The following is a 20337-nucleotide window of genomic DNA, read 5'->3' as shown; positions in this document are numbered from 1 at the left end:
AGTCACGTCGAAAAAATATCTAGGCGTAACGTTGCAAAGTGATATGAAATGTAACGAGCATGGATGGATTGTAGTGGAAAATGGTTGCCTACGATTTATTGTGAGAGTTTTAGGAGAGTGTGGCTCATGTGTAAAGGAGACCGAGTATGGTACACTAGTGCGATCCGTTCGAGTGTTTAGTATCCCCACGAGATCGGATCGAAGGAAGAGATCAAAGCTATTCAGTAGTGAGGTGCTACTTGTAGATTGGTTCTGGTAGGTTCGATCAGCACGCAAGTTTACAAAGGTGCTTTGGGAACTGGAATGGGGATCCATGGAGGGAAGATGACGCTCTTTTCGAGAAATGCTATTGAGAAAATTTAGACAACCGGCATTTGAAGCTGACTGCAGAATGGTCGTACTGCCGCCATCGTACGCTTCGCGTAAGAACCACGAAGATAAGGGAAATTAGGGCTCGTACGGAAGCATGTAGTCGGTCGTTTTCCCCCTCTCTGTTTGCGAGTGGAACTGGAAGGGAAATGATTAGTAGTGATATAACTTATCCCTCGACATGCACCGTATGGTGGCTTGCGAAATATATATGTAAATGTAATGGTCCCTTTCGTAAAGCAGCATCTGCGAGTCAATAGTTTGTGGACAATAACATTTCTGAAATGGACTCGCCTGCCCACAATCCGAACCCGAACCCAGTAGAAAACCTTTGAAATGAGTTACGACGTCGACTTCGCTCCAGATCCCAGGGTCCAAGATCACTACCTTCTCTGGTTTCAGCTCCTGAGGAAGATTCGGGTGCCATGCAGAGTCTGAGCCTTCATAAAGGCGAAGGGTGCACACAGCCCATATTAATGTCCACTAAAATGTGTATAGATACTTTGGGACAGATAGTGTACGTCGAAAACGAACCGGATGTTGTTAGTTAAAGAAACAGGGAAGATTAGGATTTAATCCCCGTCGACGATGAAGTCGGTGACAGAGTACAAGCTTGTTCAAAATGGTTCAAATGGCTCTAAGCACTATGGGACTTAACATCTGAGGCCATCAGTCCCCTAGAACTTAGAACCACTTAAACCTAACTAACCTAAGGACAACACACACATCCATGCCCGAGGCAGGATTCGAACCTGCGACCGTAGCAGCAGCGCGGTTCCGGACTGAAGCGCCTAGAACCGCTCGTCCACAGAGGCCGGCAGTACAAGCTCACGTTGAGGAAGTAAATCAGCCGAATCCTTTCCAAAGCCACCATTCTAGTAGTTGGCTTAAGCCATTTCTGGATGCTATTGAAAGCCTAAATCTGTATGAATAGACGAGTATTTGAAAGGCCGTCTTCGCGAATGCTGATCTGGTGCCTCATCACGGCACCACCTCTCTCGCTCCTTCAGTGTAAAGAACGTTGTGTTCATACAGTTGTTCTCATATAAACACTTCTGGAATGTTGCGAAACCTTATTCACATAGATAATTTTGCTTCTAATGTCGTCTAGTCTGAATATTATCAGGTGTGGCCATTCCTTATGGCCCAATCTACATATTAAGAATAGTCCTACGTGTTTATCACTTAGCTGTATTCACCCTGTGTCATATTATTTTGTGCTGCTTATTGTTATCAAAGCACTTTTTTCATACAAACTGCCAACACTGATCGACGTCTTCTTGTCTCTTTCAGGCTGCGGTGAACTGGAGTGACGTCAAGCCTATGAGGCAGCACGTTTCAGTGCCCGTCAAAGTCCTCAAGGGTGGTAAGTACAGAACACTGTGTTACACTAGATTGTAAACTCGCACCTGATACTGGGGGAAGACGAAAGACTTTCTGAAACGGAGACGAGATTGTTCACTTGCTCATAGTCCATGACATATACTTCTACCACTTCACAAAACTGTATGCAGCAAGCAGGGGAGTAAGACCACGGTTTGAACTGAGGTCGGTGCTAGTACGATGCCAGCATATCTTTTAAAGACGATGCGTCATCCAAATTGGCTTCACATTAGACAATCTTTGTTTCAGTAGAAAAATGGGACAGAACCACTATTTGACGTGCATAACAATTGAAGGGCTGGCTAATGAGATAGACCCACAGCAAAGCCGCATCCAAGGTTAACAAACGTGATTCAGTACAGCCCTGGCCGACATTTGCGCTGTGGCAGCAGAGTCAAGTCAGCTAAGCGCTCCAGCTTCCCCCATCAGTGCCCTGTTCGAACAGCTATGGGTAACAGGGCTAAATGTTGAAGTCTACAGACAGGTGTCAAAAATTACCGGCCAGTATCCTTCTTTACAGCATTTTCAAAAATCGTCGAGAATACTCAAGAGTGGTTACCGATCTCAACAGTAACGGGATATTTAGTAAATCACTGTGTGGATTTCAAAAATGCTGTTCCAATGAGACAGCAATATACAATTTCACTGCCAACATAATAGTCTTTAACTAGTAAAATGTCACCAATAGGTATTTTCTGTTACTTATCCAAAGCGTTCGATTGTGTGAACCAGACATTATATTACAGAAATTACAATTCTGTGATATAAATGGAATATAATACGAGTCGTTTAAGTCATATCTACAGAACATGAAGAAAAATGTTTCTTTATACGGTTTAAGTGATTTAAGGAAGTTTCCCACTTCATCTAATTGGGGTGAAATTACATTAGGTGCTCCACAGGGTTCGATCATCGGTACCCTTCCGTACTTGATGTATGTGAATGACCTCCTTTCTTATCTGAAACAAGAAACTAAACTGACACTGTTTGCTGATGATACAAGCATCATTGTTAATCCAGTAAAAAATGATAAAAATAATGTCTTTGGAAAAGTTATAGATTGGTTTTATGCGAATGGGCTTGTTCTGAACCTTGAAAAAACACAGTACATCCAAATTTCTAGTGCAAGGAGTCCAATTCCTTTAATAGATATAAAACATCAACAGAAGTCAGTAGGCAGGGTAGAGCGTACTAAGTTTTTGGGTGTACATATGGATGAGAATCTTAATTGGAAAATTCATATTTTGGATCTCCTGAAGCGACTAGATTCAGTAACTTTTGCAATCAGAATAATTGCTAATTTTGAGGATATAGAAATTAGCAAGCTAACATACTTTGCATACTTTCACTCTCTGATGTCATAAACTTAGGCAAAATGTATTCATTGCTCAAAAGAAAGTGGTTAGAATAATGTGTGCGGCTCTTAGTCGCACGTCTTTTAGGAATCTGTTTAAAAGTTAAGGAATTGTTACAACAGCCCCACAGTAAATTTACTAGGTAATAAAATTTGTTCTCAACAACACGGACCAGTCTGAAAACAACAGTGACATTCATGGTTATAATACCAGAAGAAAGAAAGACTTACACTATCCTCTACTTAACCTGTTTGGCACAGAAAGGGGTAAAGTATGCTGCTGTAAAACTTTTCGATAAATTACCACAAGAAATAAAATGTCTGACAGAGAGCAGTAATGGTTTTAAAAATAAACTGAAATCATATCTCCTTGACAACTTCTTCTGTACCATAGATGAATTCTTGAATAGGAATACATAAATCTATAGGTATAATATATGCATCTTGTGCCAGATGGGGCATATAATAAAAATTTTAAGCTTAAAAAAAAAACCTTGATTGGTGTGTGTATTTCTTATGCACTTGACACGTTCCAGATGATAACGGTTACCGTGAGATTGATCAATGGAACACGTAACTAACTGTCTAACAGGAAATGTAGGAAGACGTATTTGCGGCACAGTGCAGTTACTTCTAACGGATCAATACTGCAGCATACTTTAATAAGCAGAAGTTTATGATGTGTGCCTACTTTCAACTTTCCATTTTTCTGCCAAAGCAATAACTTCTATTACTTGATTAAATAAATACATCATATAGTGTTAGTACAGTGGGCGGAACCACAAAAGGCATTACATACAGGCATTTAACATTAGACTGTGATGTTTATAAACTTATACACATTTCTGTTTTAGAACTGTAATATATCTGAAACTATGGTTCATGTTACACGACGTTCAAAGTCGTCGCCATGCAATTCCTGCTGCATAGAAATATGGTACGGGTGCAATCGATGTTGATGTAGCATTCACAACACCGACGTTTTTGAGATTCCCGATTCTCGCGCAATTTGTCTGCTACTGGTGTGCACCATCTGGTTTCCCCCTTAAGCTAGACGAGTTTCGTTCTTTGTAGTTTTTTTCGTTTGATGCTTATTTCGTGAGATATTTGGCCCGGTCACTATCAATGGACCACCCTGTATAGAGGACAAAAGATATTGATAACCATGTAGACGTGTTTTTACCCTTTGGCAAGTGAATGAAGGCTATCGCAAAATTTCTAAATTAGGCCCTCCATTCACCCCCCAAAAGAAATATATTCTGACAAGAAAGAAGAGAAGAAACACGCAGGCCTACGAACTTCGACGATATGTTTTGTCCTTGGTGCAGATGTTTTCTTTTTTTTTCTGGGTTTAGTTCTGCACTAAATGTGGTTGTTTTTAGGGAAAGCGACGAAAAATTTATCAGAAGTATTCTGCAGTTTTCACTGAAATACCCCCCCCCCCCCCCCGTCACCATCCCTATCGCCCTCTCTCTCTCTAAAAAAGAAACCATAGTCAACGTGCATCGGATAGTATTCTTTACAGAACTAGTGAAACGAACACAGCTCGAAAACCATTTTCCTGGTCCCACATATTTTCTGACCTATATGCAATGAAATGTGAAATTGATTTACATTCATTAAAACACCTCCCTTGGTGTTTAATTTAGACGCTAACCATGCATATGTTATGCAACAATGTATATCAGTTTCGCGACAGTGTTAATTTTCCTGCCAGCGAGTAGAAAAGTTTCAAGAAGTTCAAATCGAACCCAAAAGTACTATGGTACGAAACTGGGCCTTACACCACTTGACCATCGACCACCTTGGCAAGGGCTTTTCTCTCGAAATAAATCTGCAACGGACTGCAATCATCAATTCTTTGATTTCCTAGGAAATATTAGATTGTGGGTGCGATATTTAAAAATAAAATGTTCTTATTTCCGAGTGTTCTAACGATTCTGTGTGGCCCGAAACGGATCCTGCGCCTTGACGCTTGACCTTGATTTTACCGTAATTGGAAGAGTAGTGGCGTGGCCACGTTCTCAGGAGCCCCCCACTAACATACTCAAGTTTGTCAAATAGCTGGGTCGCAGGATCGGTCTCTCCTTGTAAGAAAACATTAGCTTTAGTGCGTACCAAGGACGAGTTTGTAAGCATGTGGATGTGTTAGCACTGTATGTGTGATGTGTGATTTGATTTCTTTTCCGTGCAGCTGGACGCATCACCAACGGCGAGGTTGCCACTCTGGGCCAATTCCCGTACCAGGCTGGTCTCATCATCACTGTGTCTGAGGGACAGGCTTTCTGCGGTGGCTCCATCATCAGTGACACCTGGATTCTCACCGCCGCTCACTGCGCCGACCCGTGAGTGTATCATCACTATACAATTACTTCCAGCCACAGCCGTTCGCAACTAACTGTTCCAGTACCTTTTTTTTTTTTTTTTTTAAGGAAACCCATAATTTATAGACAGATTGACTGTTGCTATGTGAATTGCTTTTATTTTACTAACAGTTTTGGTCCTTCAGAGTATCCTAAGGTACCTAAACATTAACACATAACGAAACAAACTTAATGAACCAACACGGAAGAAATTATGATCAAGATTAGGTAAAAACATGAGATATTTAGAAATACATCGCAACATTGTACACACGTTCACAATGTTATTTCCAGTGTACAAAAGATTTGCATAGTTTTCAGTAATTCGTGTTTTATACTCTTGAAGGTCATCAATAACAACATCCCAGTTTGCTTTCCACAAAACGCTGGCACGTGGCAAATAGCAGATCGGTCTAAGGATTCACATAACTAATAAAGTATTGTGATCGGGACTCTATATTTACAGATGTAGATGACAATGTTCTTTGGAAAATATCGGAGAAATTAAGCAAATATTTAACTACCAATAGGAGAGAAACAGGAGTTATTTAATATAATTGAGGAAGCGAAAGTACGATCACGTAGGATACCAAACGTAATTTAAACGGATAGAGGATTTATTGATGGGGAGGATGCAACATGTTATCTTGGATGGAGAACCATCGATAGACGTAACTTCAGAAGTGTCCCTGGGAAGTGTCTTGGGACCCATGCTGTTCATGTTGTATGTTAACGATTCGGTAAACAATATTAATGGTAACCTCGTACTTTTATGGATGATCCAGTTATCCGTGCTAGAGTACTACCTGAAAAAAAATGCACAAGTGTCCAGTCTGATACTGATAAGCTTTTAAGTGGTGCAAGCATTGACAACTAACTTTAAATGTTCATAAATATGAAACGGTGGAATTCACGAAACACAGAACAGTAGTATCCTGTGGCTATAATATAGGATTCTGGGGAAACTGTTGTACTCTCGATTCGAAAAAGAACGCACAAATGACGACAGGCAAAAGTTGTTAGGAATTCATGCCCCTGTAAAAAGATCGATGGGCGAGGCGTACAGCAAATGATCTTGCCGACAAACCAAGAAAAGATTCTGGTCCTACATAAATCGCTAAGCGGGTCGAAGGCTTCTATTCACTCGCTCCTTTACCAGTCTGGTATGGCAATAGAAGACAGCGAAGGAAAGCGGAAGTTTTAACTATCGCGTTTAAGAATTCATCCACGAAGGAAACCCCAGTATGGAGTACATAATAATAGGCTTCCATGGCGTAGAGAAGCAGCTGAAAGAATTGAAAATAAATAAGTCGCCAAGTGCGTGTGGAATCCTAATTCGGTTTTACAGACAGTACTCTACAGTTGAGTTTCACACAAAAAACTATGTTCTGAGGAACATCAGTGTTCCATGGGAAGTAAATAAGTGCTCCGCAAAAAAACTAAAAAAAAATGACTTTTTTGACGATGGTAATTATATCTTTTTAATTTTATTATGATTTCCGCATTATTAGTTATGATTTAAAATTGAAAGAATTACTAAATAAAACAAGTTTTTTTCATTTTTAAAATTTTATTAACCTTCAAAATAAACAAAGTGCTCCATCAAAGTACCAGGATTCTCAAAGTGTTCCGTCAGGGGAAGGTTTTGGAACACCTTCTATAGACGAAATGGGAAACAACAAATATTTCAGGGATGCCCGACGGTGAGATTGGGGTTCGCATCCCATTCAGTGGTATAACGTGAGTCACATGTGTAATCTATAATACTGAACGTCTAAAACGGTGCACGGGTCTTATTGCAGGTAGCCTAACTAGCAGCTTCCAGGAGCAATAAAATTTGATTGTTGGTATTCCTTAAAATTATAGACCGAAGTTTGAAATTTCAAATGTTTAAGAGGTTTAACCTTGTTTTAGAAGTTTGAGAGAATATCACAACTATTAAAGTTAGAAACTGTGTTAATATCTTGAGGCAGTGTAACTCAAGACGCGAAAATTACCCTGACTACAGCCATCCAGTATTTGAGGATGAGACCACTCAGTGACTTCCAATAAATTTTACACATAATTCCAAATCTCTAAGAACCTTTTTCTCGCTGATACGTGCCACAAAACAATGAAAGAAAAAAGCTGTATCGCTTACTATATTTTCGCTGAACACACAGTAGAACTTCATCAGGCATGGCGATTTTATTCATTACTTCTTCATTGCAAACTCAGTTCACAAACATTTTGCAGACAGCATCTACATATAACAATGGACGTATATGCAATATTATATCATTATAAGACGCATAGTTCAGAAGAGTTCAGGAGACTGATGACGTAAGTATTGAGATATGTGACGAACTAGCTTTTCTTAAAACAGCTGTATTAATGCTATTTTATTCATGGTGGTTCGATTCTTTAAAGAATCGGATGTGGACGTGAGCTTCTGGTGATGTATCCTAAACGCAAATATTAGTTCTGATTATAACAGTACCAGTAAACCCCAGGTTCTTTAAAGAATTGAAGTCCCTTGTATGAAACAGCTTCAAACGTTTGATGACCGTGTTAAATATTTTACATCAACGCTATAAGCGAGAAAAAGTTTACAATAGGCTTGAAATTACGTTTAAATTTTTTTGCAATTATTAAGTGCTCCCATTATCAAACACTGGATCGGTGAACTTTTGATAATTTGCATCAGTGTGAAGCAAAAGCTAGTTTTTCCCGCATCTACTGATCTATGATTCGTATAATGGTGTAATTTTGCGAGCATATTCAGTGGTATAGATGGATACTGCTTGGAAAATATTTTCCGAGAAGAGCTTGTAGTGAAGAAGTAACAAAGTAAAATGTCATGACCGATGCAGAAGTCTTACTGCAAGAACAGCGGAAGTATGGTAAGCGATACACTCCTTTCCTTTCATAATCTTGCGGGGACTGTCAGGGAGAAAAAATTTTACAAATCTTTTAAATTGTGCCTAAAGTTTGTTGGAAGACTAAGTGCTCACATTCTCTACTGCAGGGTAAATATAATCGTGGTAATTTGCGCATAGTGAACTATCCTGGCTCGAGAGAATCAGTTTGTAGCACTTGACTTACTGTCTCAGATCTTTAACGTAAGATCATAACTCTTAATGAGAAAATTATGATAAAATTTCAAATTTTTGAATTCAGTAAGTAATAACATGAAATATTGAAAATCAAAGTTTTGCTGCCTCTGCAAGCAGTTAGATAGGCATCCTGCAACTGAAATTGCGAATCATGAACGATGAACTGTGAGCCATGAAACGGGTTAGTCAGTAATATATAAGGGGGGAGTCACATGAAAATCTAACACCCACCACAGCGGGACCTTGGAATGGTTCCACTCAAAAATAATTACCACAAACGTTAAGGCATCTATCCCACTGGGAGAAGAGACGATCAATTCATGTTTCGTAGAACGCAACCACTCTTGCATTTCCTCGTCTGGCTGGTGCCAAAGTCCACGCACGTCTTTCTTCAGGTCGTAAAAGACGTGAAAATCACACGGTGAACGATCCGGGTTATACGAAGGATGTTGTGATGTTTCCCAACCAAATCACTGAAGCGTTGTCTTCGTCCGATGGCAGTGTGGGGGCGGCCGTTGACATGCAACAAGATGATTCTGTCCGACAGCATTCCTGGGTGTTCTGACTTTATGGCACGTTGCAGTTTCTGCGAAGTGTCTTCGTAGCGCATTGATTGTGGTTCGACGCTCGAGGAACTCGACGAGCGGACGGTAACTGCAATCGAAAGGCGAAGTCACCAGCACCTTACCGTAACTTGTGTGAACAGATTTGGATTTCTTTGGCAGGCGAGATATGGGATGTTTCCACTGTTCTGCTTTGCCGTTTGCCCTCGAATGCTGTCGGATGGGATCAGCCTGTTGCCTGATAACGCCCGCCTTCACATTGCGAACTGGACGAAGGCTACGCTTCAGCAATTAGGTTGCGAAACACTGAAACATCTTCCGTGCAAACTGGATCTTTCGCCGTCTGATTTTCAGATCTTTGGTGAAATGAGGTGAGGCATGCGTGGACTTGAGTTTCAGTCGGACGAGGAAGTGCAAAAATGGGTAAGGTTCTGGATCCTTCAGCGGCTGGCTGCATCCTGCGAAACAGGAACTGATCGTGGCGTCTCCCAGTGGGATAAATGTCTCAATGCGAGCGGTGATTACTTTTGAATGGAACCATTCCACGGTCCTATTGAGGTGGGTGTTCGGTTTTCATTTGACTGCCCCTCATAGATACTTCAGAATTCGTTTATAGGTTTTCGACAATCGCTGAACTGTGCACGGATAATCCAGAAACAGAATAATCAGCGCCCTGGTATTCGAGAGCTTGTTGTACTGTATAGTGATGGTTTAATGTTAATACAACGCATTGATTAAGTTTCTCTGTTTTGTCTGCCTTTTTAATGTATGCCCCTGTTATCCTTTTTTGGATCTACAGAATATGACGAACGAATGACTGAATGAACAACCGCCATGCTTAGTCCGCCTCTGGCGTACTGCGTTTATGACAAGCTCTCTGTGTTGTATTGCAGGGGCACGCTCTTCGAGATTCACCTGGGCGCTCTGTACGTTCGCCAGGAGGAGGCCCAGCAGGTGGTGCTCTCGAGCACGACCAAGATCGTGCATAACAGATACATCGCTAGCCCGCCCTCCAACGACATCGCCCTCGTGCAGTTGCCCAGCGCCGTCTCCTTCAACGGTGAGCCCTCCCACAGTGACAGGTGCCGTTGCGCTCCAGTTCAGACGCACGGCAGTCAACGCTATACGAGTACATTGTATAGCATAGACAGTTGGTGCGAGAGGTCCGCAGTTTTAATTGTACAGTATAACTTTAAACTGCGGACCTATTGCAGCGAGAGTCTCTGCCTAGTAAAACTGAATGAATGACCGTTATCTTAGTGGACACTGTCCATCGACTTACCTGTTATAATCCATTTGGACAAAATTAATTTTACACTTAATTAGAACACAAATTTTTGCTTATTTGTTTTCACTTACAATGTTCTGCAGTTTTACAGCAATCTCAGCGGACAAAAAGACACTGAGGTAGCAAAAGTCATGGGATACCTGCTCGTAAAGTGACGGACCTCCTTTTGCCTGGCATATTGCACCAACTCGGTGTGGTATGGACTTAGCAAGTCGTTAGAAGTCCCCTGCAAAAATAGTGAGCCACGCTGCCTCTATAGGTGCCCCTAAACACGGAAGTGTTGCCGGTACATGATGCTGTGCAACAACTGATCTTTCGATTAAGTCTCATAACCGTTCGACGGAATTCATGTCGGGCGATCTGGATGGTCAGATCATTCGCTCGAATTTTCCAGAATGTTCTTCAAACTACTGACGAACAACTGTGGCCCGGTGACATGGTGCATTCCCATCCACAAAAATTCCATCGTTGTTTGGGAACATGAAGTCTATGAATGGCTGCAAATGGTCTCCTAGAAGCCGAACATAACCATTTTCCAGTCATCATTCGGTTCAGCTGGACCAGAAGACCCAGTCGATTCCTTGTAAACACAGCCGACACCATTATGGATACACCATCAGCTTGCACAGCGCCTTATTGACTACTTTAAAGAAACTCCAATTGAAAATTATGCAAATAAGGTCTTTGGAAAAGTCATTAATTGGTTTTCTGCAAACGGGCTTGCTCTAAACTTTAAAAAAACACAGTACATCCAATTTTCTGTTGCAAAAAGTACAGTTCCTTCAATAAATATAACACATCAACAGAAGTCAGCAGACAGGGTAGAGCATACTAAGTTTTTGGGTGTACATATAGATGAGAATCTTAACTGGAAAATTCATGTTTTGGATCTTCTAAAGCGACTAGGTTCAGCAATTTTTGCAATCAGAATAATTGTCAATTTTAGGGATATAGAAATTAGTAAGCTATCATACTTTCCATACTTTCACTCTCTGATGTCATACGGAATAATATTTTGGGGTAACTCAACATTTAGACAAAAAGTATTCACTGTTCAAAAGAAAGTGGTTAGAATAATGTGTGTGGTTCATAGTCACACATCTTGAAGGCATCTTTTTAAAAGATTGGGAATTCTTACAACAGCCTCACAGCACATTTACTCACTAATGAAATTTGTTCTCAACAACATGGACCAGTTTAAAAACAACAGTGACGTTAATAATACCAGAAAAAAGAAAGACTTACACTATCCTTTACTCAACCTATCTTTGGCACAGAAAGGGGTAAAATATGCTGCTATAAAAATTTTCGAGAAATTACCAGATGAAATAAAATGTCTGACAGACAGCAGTAATAACTTCAAAAATAAATTGAAATCATTTTTCCTTGACTACTCCTTCTATACCATAGATGAATTCTTGAATAGGAATAAATATAATCTATAAATATAGTATATGCATTTTGTGCCATTTACGGGTATGGGGTAAATAATAGAAATATTAATCTTTAACTCTGCATTGTAATATATATATATATATATATATATATATATATATATATATATATATATATATATATATATATATATTTTACAATACATATGTGCATTTCTTGTGCACTTGACAGGTTCCACATCATACCGGCTACCGTATCGTGCGACAAATCAATGGAACACATAACCATCTAACTAACTAACTTGGACCCATGACTTCGTGGGGTCTGCGCCACACTCGAACCCTACCACCAGCTCTTACCAACTGAAATCGGGGCTCATCTGACCAGGCAACGGTTTTACAGTCGTCTAGGGCCCAACAGATACGGCCACGAGTGCAGGAGAAGCGCTGTAGGTGATGTCATGCTGTTAGTAAAGGCGTTCAAGTCGGTCGTTTGCTACTACATCCCATTAACGCCAAATTCTGCAGCGGTGTCCTAGCGGATACGTTCGTCGTACATCTCACACTGATTTCCAAGGTTACTTCAGGCAGTGTCGCTTGTTTGTTAGCACTGACGACTAAGCAAATGCCGCTGCTCTCGGTCGTTAAGAGAAGGCCGTCGGCCATTACGTTACCTGTGGTGAGAGGAATGCCTGAAATTTGGTATTCTTTGCACACTCTTGACGCTGTGTATCTCGAGATACTGAATTCCCTAACGATTTCCGAAATGGAATGTCCCATGTGTCTAGCTCCCCATTTCCCATTCAAGGCCTGTTAATTCCCGTCGTCAGGCCATAATCACGCCGAGCATCGCCTGCCCTTTTGAATATTGTGTACGTGATAGTACCGCCATCTGTGTGTGTACATACCTCCGTCCCATGACTTTTGCCACCTCAGTGTATAACTAGTATAGATCACATGTTTTTCTTCCCTTGCCGTCCATTGTCACAAGGAGAGTCGTTGCTGCTGTTAATCTCCTTTGGGAGGTGTGCTGCAATGTGAGACAAGGAGACTTCTCTCTGCCTACAGAATACATCCAGCCTGTGAACCTGCCCAGTAGCAGCGAGCTGAACAACAAGTTCGTCGGAGCTGAGACGACCGTCAGTGGATGGGGACTGGAGAGCGACTGTGAGTACTCCTCTGTTGGTAACATATATATACCTGTGTGTGTGTGTGTGTGTGTGTGTGTGTGTGTGCGCGCGCGCACGTGTGCGCACGCGTTGATAAACGTGCGTGGTGTGCAAGTATAATAATGTAAGCAAGACTTAGGGCTCTCCTTTGTTCTCGCGTTGCTTTGCTAATGAAACAGATTCCTGCTCCTCAATCAATATTTACAATCACATCACAATCTGGTCGCGCAAACGAACAATAAATGTTACCATCACTTCTTGTAGTTTCTCAACAAAAATGGACTCAGATGTAATTAGATCGCCGATTCAAGCTCGCCGAGTGTGGTGAGATGGTTCCGGTAGATATTGTCTTGCAATGTGTCTCACAAAAAGTAACCACAAAGAGTCAGATAGGGCGAATATTGGTGCCAATCCATCACTGCGCCAACGAATTGGCAGTAGACAAACACAATGACATTCCCGATGCGTTCATCTAGAAAGTGAAAAATCTGTTTGGTGCGATGTGGTCTGGATCCATCTTGCGCAAATCACTCAGTACGTGGTTGATCCTCCAACGCTAGCGTCCTCTGCTGCATACCACAGCCCAAACAGTAACTCTCTGAGAATGCAATGGTTCCGCTTCACACAAATGGAGATTTTCGGTGCCCCAAAATCACCATGTCTGTTTATTCACGACTCCGTTCAGGTGGAAGCGTGCCTCATCTGTGAACCAGATGCAGCCAACATGAAAACCTTAATTAGCAATCATTATGAAGATCTGGTTCGGAAAGGCAGCCCTATGTCGCACGGCTCAGGTATGGCCCGGTGGCTTTGAATCTTGAATGGACACATATACGAGGTGTGGCTAGAAAAAAACCGGACTAGTACTGGTGAAACAATAAAACGAATGCAATAAGGCTGAAAGTCGCGTGGCCTGTCACGTGACTCTCGCTCCGCCTACTGCTCGAGTTTCATCTGCCTCCTGCACTCAGTCTGCCCGTGGCGTCTGTTTTAAGTAGTTGACGTTTTGTCTGTGCGTCGGAAAATGTTGAGTGTACAGAAAGAACAGCGTGTTAACATCAAATTTTGTTTCAAACTAGGAAAATCTGCAAGTGAAACGTTTGTAATGTTACAACAAGTGTACGGCGATGATTGTTATCGCGAACACAAGTGTTTGAGTGGTTTAAACGATTTAAAGATGGCCGCGAAGACACCAGTGATGACACTCGCACTGGCAGACCACTGTCAGCAAAAACTGATGCAAACATTGAAAAAATCGGTAAACTTGTTCGACAAGATAGCCGTTTAACAATCTGCTCTGATATTCAGGGCATTTTCTTGGACCTAATCCACTTAACCCTTATCTTCGTTCCATCGTACTTTAGCTTCCTTCTCGCAAAAGGAAAAATCGTGATATAAAGTTCCTTCGCCACAGAAGTTGTTTGAGGAAGTGAAGAAAGGGAGCTGCTTAAATCTCAAATGTAAGATAAAATAGTGCCAATGACTCATGTAGATTGACCAAGGTACTGAGATTCAGCTGCAGTATTTATCTCACCTTCAGTTGTGGAACACGAATTACTTCGATAAATGTTAACATGCCTGGCCAAAAGCAGTTTGCAAAATAACCGCCGGCCGGGCTGGCCGAGAGGTTCTAGGCGCTACAGTCTGGAACCGCGCGACCGCTACGGTCGCAGGTTCGAATCCTGCCTCGGGCATGGATGTGTGTGATGTCCTTAGGTTAGTTAGGTTTAACTAGTTCTAAGTTCTAGGTGACTAATGACCTCAGAAGTTGAGTCCCATAGTGCTCAGAGCCACTTGCAAAATAACCAATGGCACATCCGGTGAATGTTCACCAAATGAAGGGGTTTCGAGCAAGTGTTCATTTCTTTTTATTTATTTGTTATTTTCCTTTAGTTTGTTGTCTATATACAAGAATAGACCGAACGCTGCGCACGAATTGGCATGAATACAGCAAATAATATTTTAACACAATTTCAGATGCGGTAGTAATAACTAAGCATTACGCCGTTTAAGGAGAAAAAATCTACACAGAATATCCACAAAAAAAGAAAAATAATAATAATAATAAGAAACGTCTACATACTACCATTTGGCCATCTGGCACACAGATATATGTTCATCCAGAATCTAGAAGGCATACAACACTGGTTTGGTACACTATGTATTATTGACAGATCACAAATTTTGTAATTTACAGTTCTGGACTATGCTACCATACAACACAACACTACACTACACAGCATTGCAGTAGGCAACATTACACTACTGTACTTGGTATCATAACCAAGCTGGATTTCTTATTTGTCTGGATGGATAGCCCAAGGCGAGCTGAGGTGCAAGTTGCAATTCACAGGGGCCGCTCTGCTGTTCCACCCAAGGTGTACATCTACATCTACATCTGGATGCATATTCTGCAAGTCACATTTAAGTGCCTGGCAGAGGGTTCGTCCAACCACCTTCACAATCCTCTAATATTCCAATGTCGTACAGCTCGCGGAAGAAACCAACACTTATATACTTTCAGTGAGATCTATCACTTCCCTTTATCGTGATCATTTCTGCCTTTGTAGATCGGCGTCAACAAAATAGAAAATTTGTGAAAAGATTCCGCCGCAACGGGAAACGCCTTTATTCGAATGATGTTCACCCCAAATCCTGTATGATTTCAATGACAGTCTCTCCCCTATTTCACGATAATACGAAACGTGCAGACCTTCTTTGAACTTTTTCGATGGTACTCCGTCAATTCTATTTAGTAAGAAACCCAAACCGAGCAGAAGTATTCTAAAACAGGACGGACAAGCGTAGTGTAGGCAGTCTGTTTCGTAGATCTGTTACATTTTCTAAGTGCCCTGCCAATAAAACGCAGTCTTTGGTTATATTACCCCACAACATTTTCTCTGTGTTCTTTCCAGTTTAAGTTCTTCGTAACTGTAATTCCTAGGCATTAATTTGAATTTATAGCCTTTAGATTTGACTTATTTATCGCGTAGCCGAAGTTTAACGGATCCAGTTTAGTGCTCATGTGGACGACCTCGCACTTTTCGATATTTAGGGTCAACTGCCAATTTTCGCACCAAACACATCGTTTTGCAACTTGTTTTGATCTTCTGATGACTTTACTAGTCGATAAACGACAGCGTCATCTGAAAACAACCTAAGACGGCTGCTCAGATTGTCTCCCAAATCATTTGTATAGATAAGAAACAGCGAAGGGCTTATAACACTGCCTTGGGGAGCGCCAGAAATCATTTCTGTTTTACTCTATGAATTTCGGTCAAATACTTTGGGAGATGGCTATCAGGGTCTCAGGAAATCCTTCCTAATCCTCCCCGACGCTCGTTTCTTCACTGCTTCCAGAAGGTTGTTGTAGGTGGGTATTCGAACGTGGCGCGTCTCGTTGTCTTGATGTAAGACCTCTTCTTCTTGGTTCTCTCTCAGTCATGTAGGGTTGCAGTTCATAAGCTGATACTTCAGCAGTTGGCGGGTCCAGCTAATGCCGCAGTTCCTCATTCCTTATTGCATTACGCTCAGCGAGAGTACACAGTTGCCATTTTCGTGTTGCAGCATCTGAACAGATCAGCGAGGTTCTGCGTTACGCCGTGGCACCTGTCATCAGCCACCTGACCTGCAACCTGCGCTACTTCTTCCAGATCGACGACGACATGCACATCTGCACGTCCGGCGACAACGGCGTCAGCACTTGCAACGTACGTATACACGCACAACACACAGGGAGTAGAAAAAATACGTGTACAAAATTTTAGTGTTTAGATAAGGTAAAGAGAAACACTACATTTGTGTGGCACGACACAGATGCTTCCTTCCCCTGCTAAGGGCCATTAGGGCTTTAATGTTGTTGACGGTCAGAGACAGTGTTCAGAGAGCTGTGTGATGAATACTGTTTCAGAGATATTGGTGAGGATGCCGCCCGTTTACATTAACGCACAACTGGTATCGGCGTTCTGGTGACTGTCTAACACGGTCGTAACAACCAGGTGTTTCACGAAAACTGCCTGCAGCTTTAGCCGAATGGACAACCCGTTCTTATGTGGTGTCTATCTGTGTGTTGTACAGCAAATTCTTCTTCTTCATCCACAAGAGAAAATCCAGAAGAGTGAGGCAACATCTCTAAAACAATATTCATCACACAGAAGTTTGAACATAGTCTCTGAGTATCACTAGAGTCAAAAATTCCATGAACTGCTAGTGGGGAAACAGATACATATGACATTTTTGTTACATGAAGAAGTGTTTCTTTTTATCTCTTCTACACACACAAAAATAGTATATACGCAGGTTTTTACATCCTTGCACGCGGACATACGCGTGTTTCTGCTGCTATAAACGAGATCGTGCAGAAGCGCTCGACTATCTATGTCCCAATGAGATACAGAGAAATTACCACAATCTGAGTAGTATACAGTTACTTCCCTTTGTCGTCATACTTTTTTTTCATTTAACTTTTACATTGCTCCTCTAGGGGAGGCGGGCTGTCAGCGTCCATTTTGCCGCCTTCAGCCTTTGATTGAAAAACAATCACATATACAGATAAGAACAAGAATAAAAGCAATATCACAGTCTTGAACAAGAATAAAAGCAATATCATAATCTTGATGGAACGGTTGTATGTACGATCTGATGACTTCTTAGGGTGATGGTGCTCTGCGTTCCTACTAACATTTCCTAGGTGATAAGTTTAGGCGTGTTGAAGACTAGGTTATATGAGGAACGGTGTGGGTCGATTATCGGTAGGTGTCGGTACTAAGGGACGGAAGGACTTCCGTTATGAATGGAAACGATAGCCTTGACTCTTTATTTGAAAAGAAGGAATAAGTAGGTTCCGTACGATCGATACAATGGTAACGTCTCAAGAATCATGTCTTGGTCTTTGAGGGGAAGGTGCTTGAAGTTACCCAGGAAAAGTTCATGGAGTGTGTGAAGATTTCGGGAAGGTGGGACTGGTGAGAAAGGTGAGGCAGCCAAGTACGGTTCTCAATGGTGGAGGATATAGCTGAGTGTAGGGAGTTTGATTTTGAGGGGAGGCATAGGACTGAAGATACTTCAGGTGTTAATGATTTGGTACGGGATACATGTGGGAAGGGTAAAAGAACACGTAAATCGAGGCGGATTGTGCAACGCTCAAGGTCTCGGAAAGAGTGGTAAACATGGGAGAGGCAGAGAGCCATGCAGTATTTGCATAGGGGAGGATGGAATCGATGAACGACTTTTAGGTATGTAAGACTGTAGACGGATTTAATCTCAATATTGGGTTAGATCAAGAGTACGGCTGGATGTATTTTGGACTGTTAGTAGGTTAACTTTTCATCGAAGATTAGGTCAAGATATTTGAGTGCTTTGGTTAGGTATTTGAATAGTTGTAGATTGTGAGGTAAAGGTCTAGTGCGTAAAGAGCCTGGGTGTTCTTTCCTATAATTATTCCCTGGATTTTCCAAGACTGATGCAGAAGTACTGCCAGTAGTTGCACCAGGAGATGCAGTTTCTGAATTCAAATAGAAGACAATGGAAGGAGCAGTGACGAGATGGAACCTTGGCGAGTGGGTTTAGTTGATTCTTACACAGGATGGACAGTTAGAAAGTATGCCATAAGGCGGACGTAACTGACTGGAAGCATATGTCTGTGGAGTTCGCACAAAATTCCGTCTGTACACAGGCTCTTTAAATGTCTACAAATGGGAAGGGCGGTGTCGGCGTTTCTTGTGTTGGTGCTGACTGAGATTGAATAGGTTCTCACACACAAATGTATTATAATATATTTTATTCGTATCTCCGCCAATAAAGAATTATAAGCGTGCTCCCCTATGCTTCTCTTTGAATCATTCAATAGAAGTATCAGGCAATGTAACTCGAGTCCGTACTGTCATTTATATTCATTGGAAGTGAAATAACTTGCTGCACTCTGTTCGGTTCATTGTTCTAGGCATGATGAAGAGTTCCGCTGTTACCTTCAGCTGATGATGATTACATAGTTGCTGCTTCAGCTGTAGACTAAGCACTCCAGCGAACTGTGACCCTCTGGTTAAGCTGCTGGAGGCTGTCCTTGCAGCAGCATTGTGTATACACGAGAGACTGCTATAGTACGAGGTGTTATCGACGATTAACAGACAAGACAATGAGTCGTCCCTAAGCTTACAACTACGATGCTTTTGTAATCCTATCCATTTTCATTTATTCATTTAAATCTGGCCTGTAACGTAATCACGGCGGAATTTTGAACATTTCATGTAACAACACGTTTCGTGCATTGCTGGTACGTCCTATATCTGTCTCTCTCCGAACCAATTTCCATACAACACATTTAATTCCTCTATGTGTGGAGAATGTTTCCTGAAAGTTTCGCCACACCCTGAATAAGTTAGATGCCTCCTGTACCTCATTACTACTACGCTCCGCGTGAACGTCTGCATTTTCCAGTCCTCTGGTAATCTCTCCGTCTGTGTGTACAGGGCGACAGTGGCGGCCCACTGGTGATCTACGAGGACGACGGATCGGCCACGCAGATCGGAATTGTGTCCTTCGGTATCATCCTTGGATGCGAGGTCGGCTGGCCACCAGTGTTCACCCGCGTCACCAACTACATGGACTGGATCAGCGAGAACAGTGGCATCGCCATCAGATCATAGATGCGCTTTGCTCGTGTATTCTGTGTGAATCAATAAAAGACCCAAAACAGCAGCATTGTATTTTCTTTTGTTAGCATAGATACGGAAAGCACTAAGCTTCCACATTTTACCTTACGATCAGGAAAGTGTCTCTTAGTACAGCTCTCTATTAAGCAGTACAAGGTACCCATTAAGTAACTGGATTCACTTTAGGAAGTAACATGGCCACGAATAGACCTAGCCTATAAAATATCAGTGTCAACAGTACCTTTGAGCACCCAGCTAATGATTAAAGTAAGTTCACTAGCTATTCCGCCCACAGTATTAAGAAATCACACATACAACACTAAATTGAGGCGTCCAGAAGCAAAATGAAGTGAGTGCACTAGAATATTATTTTCAGGAAACGTAAAACACTTCTTACTTACTTCACATGGCAGATATTCGAAATTCCTTTTCATCATAGATTTATGCTTACCTAAGGAGTATATTTCTGACAATTCCTGAAATATTCAGCTTTTATTTTGTTAATTATTGCCTTAAATAATTTGGATTCATCGAGTTTTGCCTCTGTTCCCAGGGATCTACAATGCTTCTGTAGATATCGATGTGCATATATTATCATTATATAAAAAAGAAACCTTAATACTGTTACAAAAGATTTAAAGACTAAAACTGAATGTGATTACAAAATATGTGACATTAAACAATAGTTTGAAAGTAGTTGATACAAAGT

General features: G+C 41.5%; 1 protein-coding gene across 8 annotated transcripts in view; it reads left to right on the top strand.

The window, feature by feature from the left end:
* The window catches only part of LOC126198547 (brachyurin-like), a 443832-nt gene extending 424158 nt beyond the window's left edge, over nucleotides 1-19674 (top strand). For 3 of the 8 annotated variants that reach the window (XM_049934958.1, XM_049934960.1, XM_049934957.1), the window contains exons 2-7: nucleotides 1663-1735; nucleotides 5301-5451; nucleotides 10021-10187; nucleotides 12878-12976; nucleotides 16546-16688; nucleotides 19446-19674. In XM_049934958.1, coding sequence (XP_049790915.1) covers nucleotides 1663-1735; nucleotides 5301-5451; nucleotides 10021-10187; nucleotides 12878-12976; nucleotides 16546-16688; nucleotides 19446-19622 — 810 coding nt within the window. In that variant the 3' untranslated portion in view covers nucleotides 19623-19674. The remainder of the gene's footprint in view (nucleotides 1-1662; nucleotides 1736-5300; nucleotides 5452-10020; nucleotides 10188-12877; nucleotides 12977-16545; nucleotides 16689-19445) is intronic. The other 5 variants (XM_049934961.1, XM_049934959.1, XM_049934964.1 and 2 more) reach the window with 3 other exon arrangements.
* The last annotated feature ends 663 nt before the right edge of the window (nucleotides 19675-20337 follow it).

This window comes from Schistocerca nitens, chromosome 8 (genome assembly GCF_023898315.1).
Source record: "Schistocerca nitens isolate TAMUIC-IGC-003100 chromosome 8, iqSchNite1.1, whole genome shotgun sequence".
Lineage (NCBI taxonomy): Eukaryota > Metazoa > Arthropoda > Insecta > Orthoptera > Acrididae > Schistocerca > Schistocerca nitens.
This window is presented reverse-complemented; position numbering and strand designations above follow the sequence as displayed.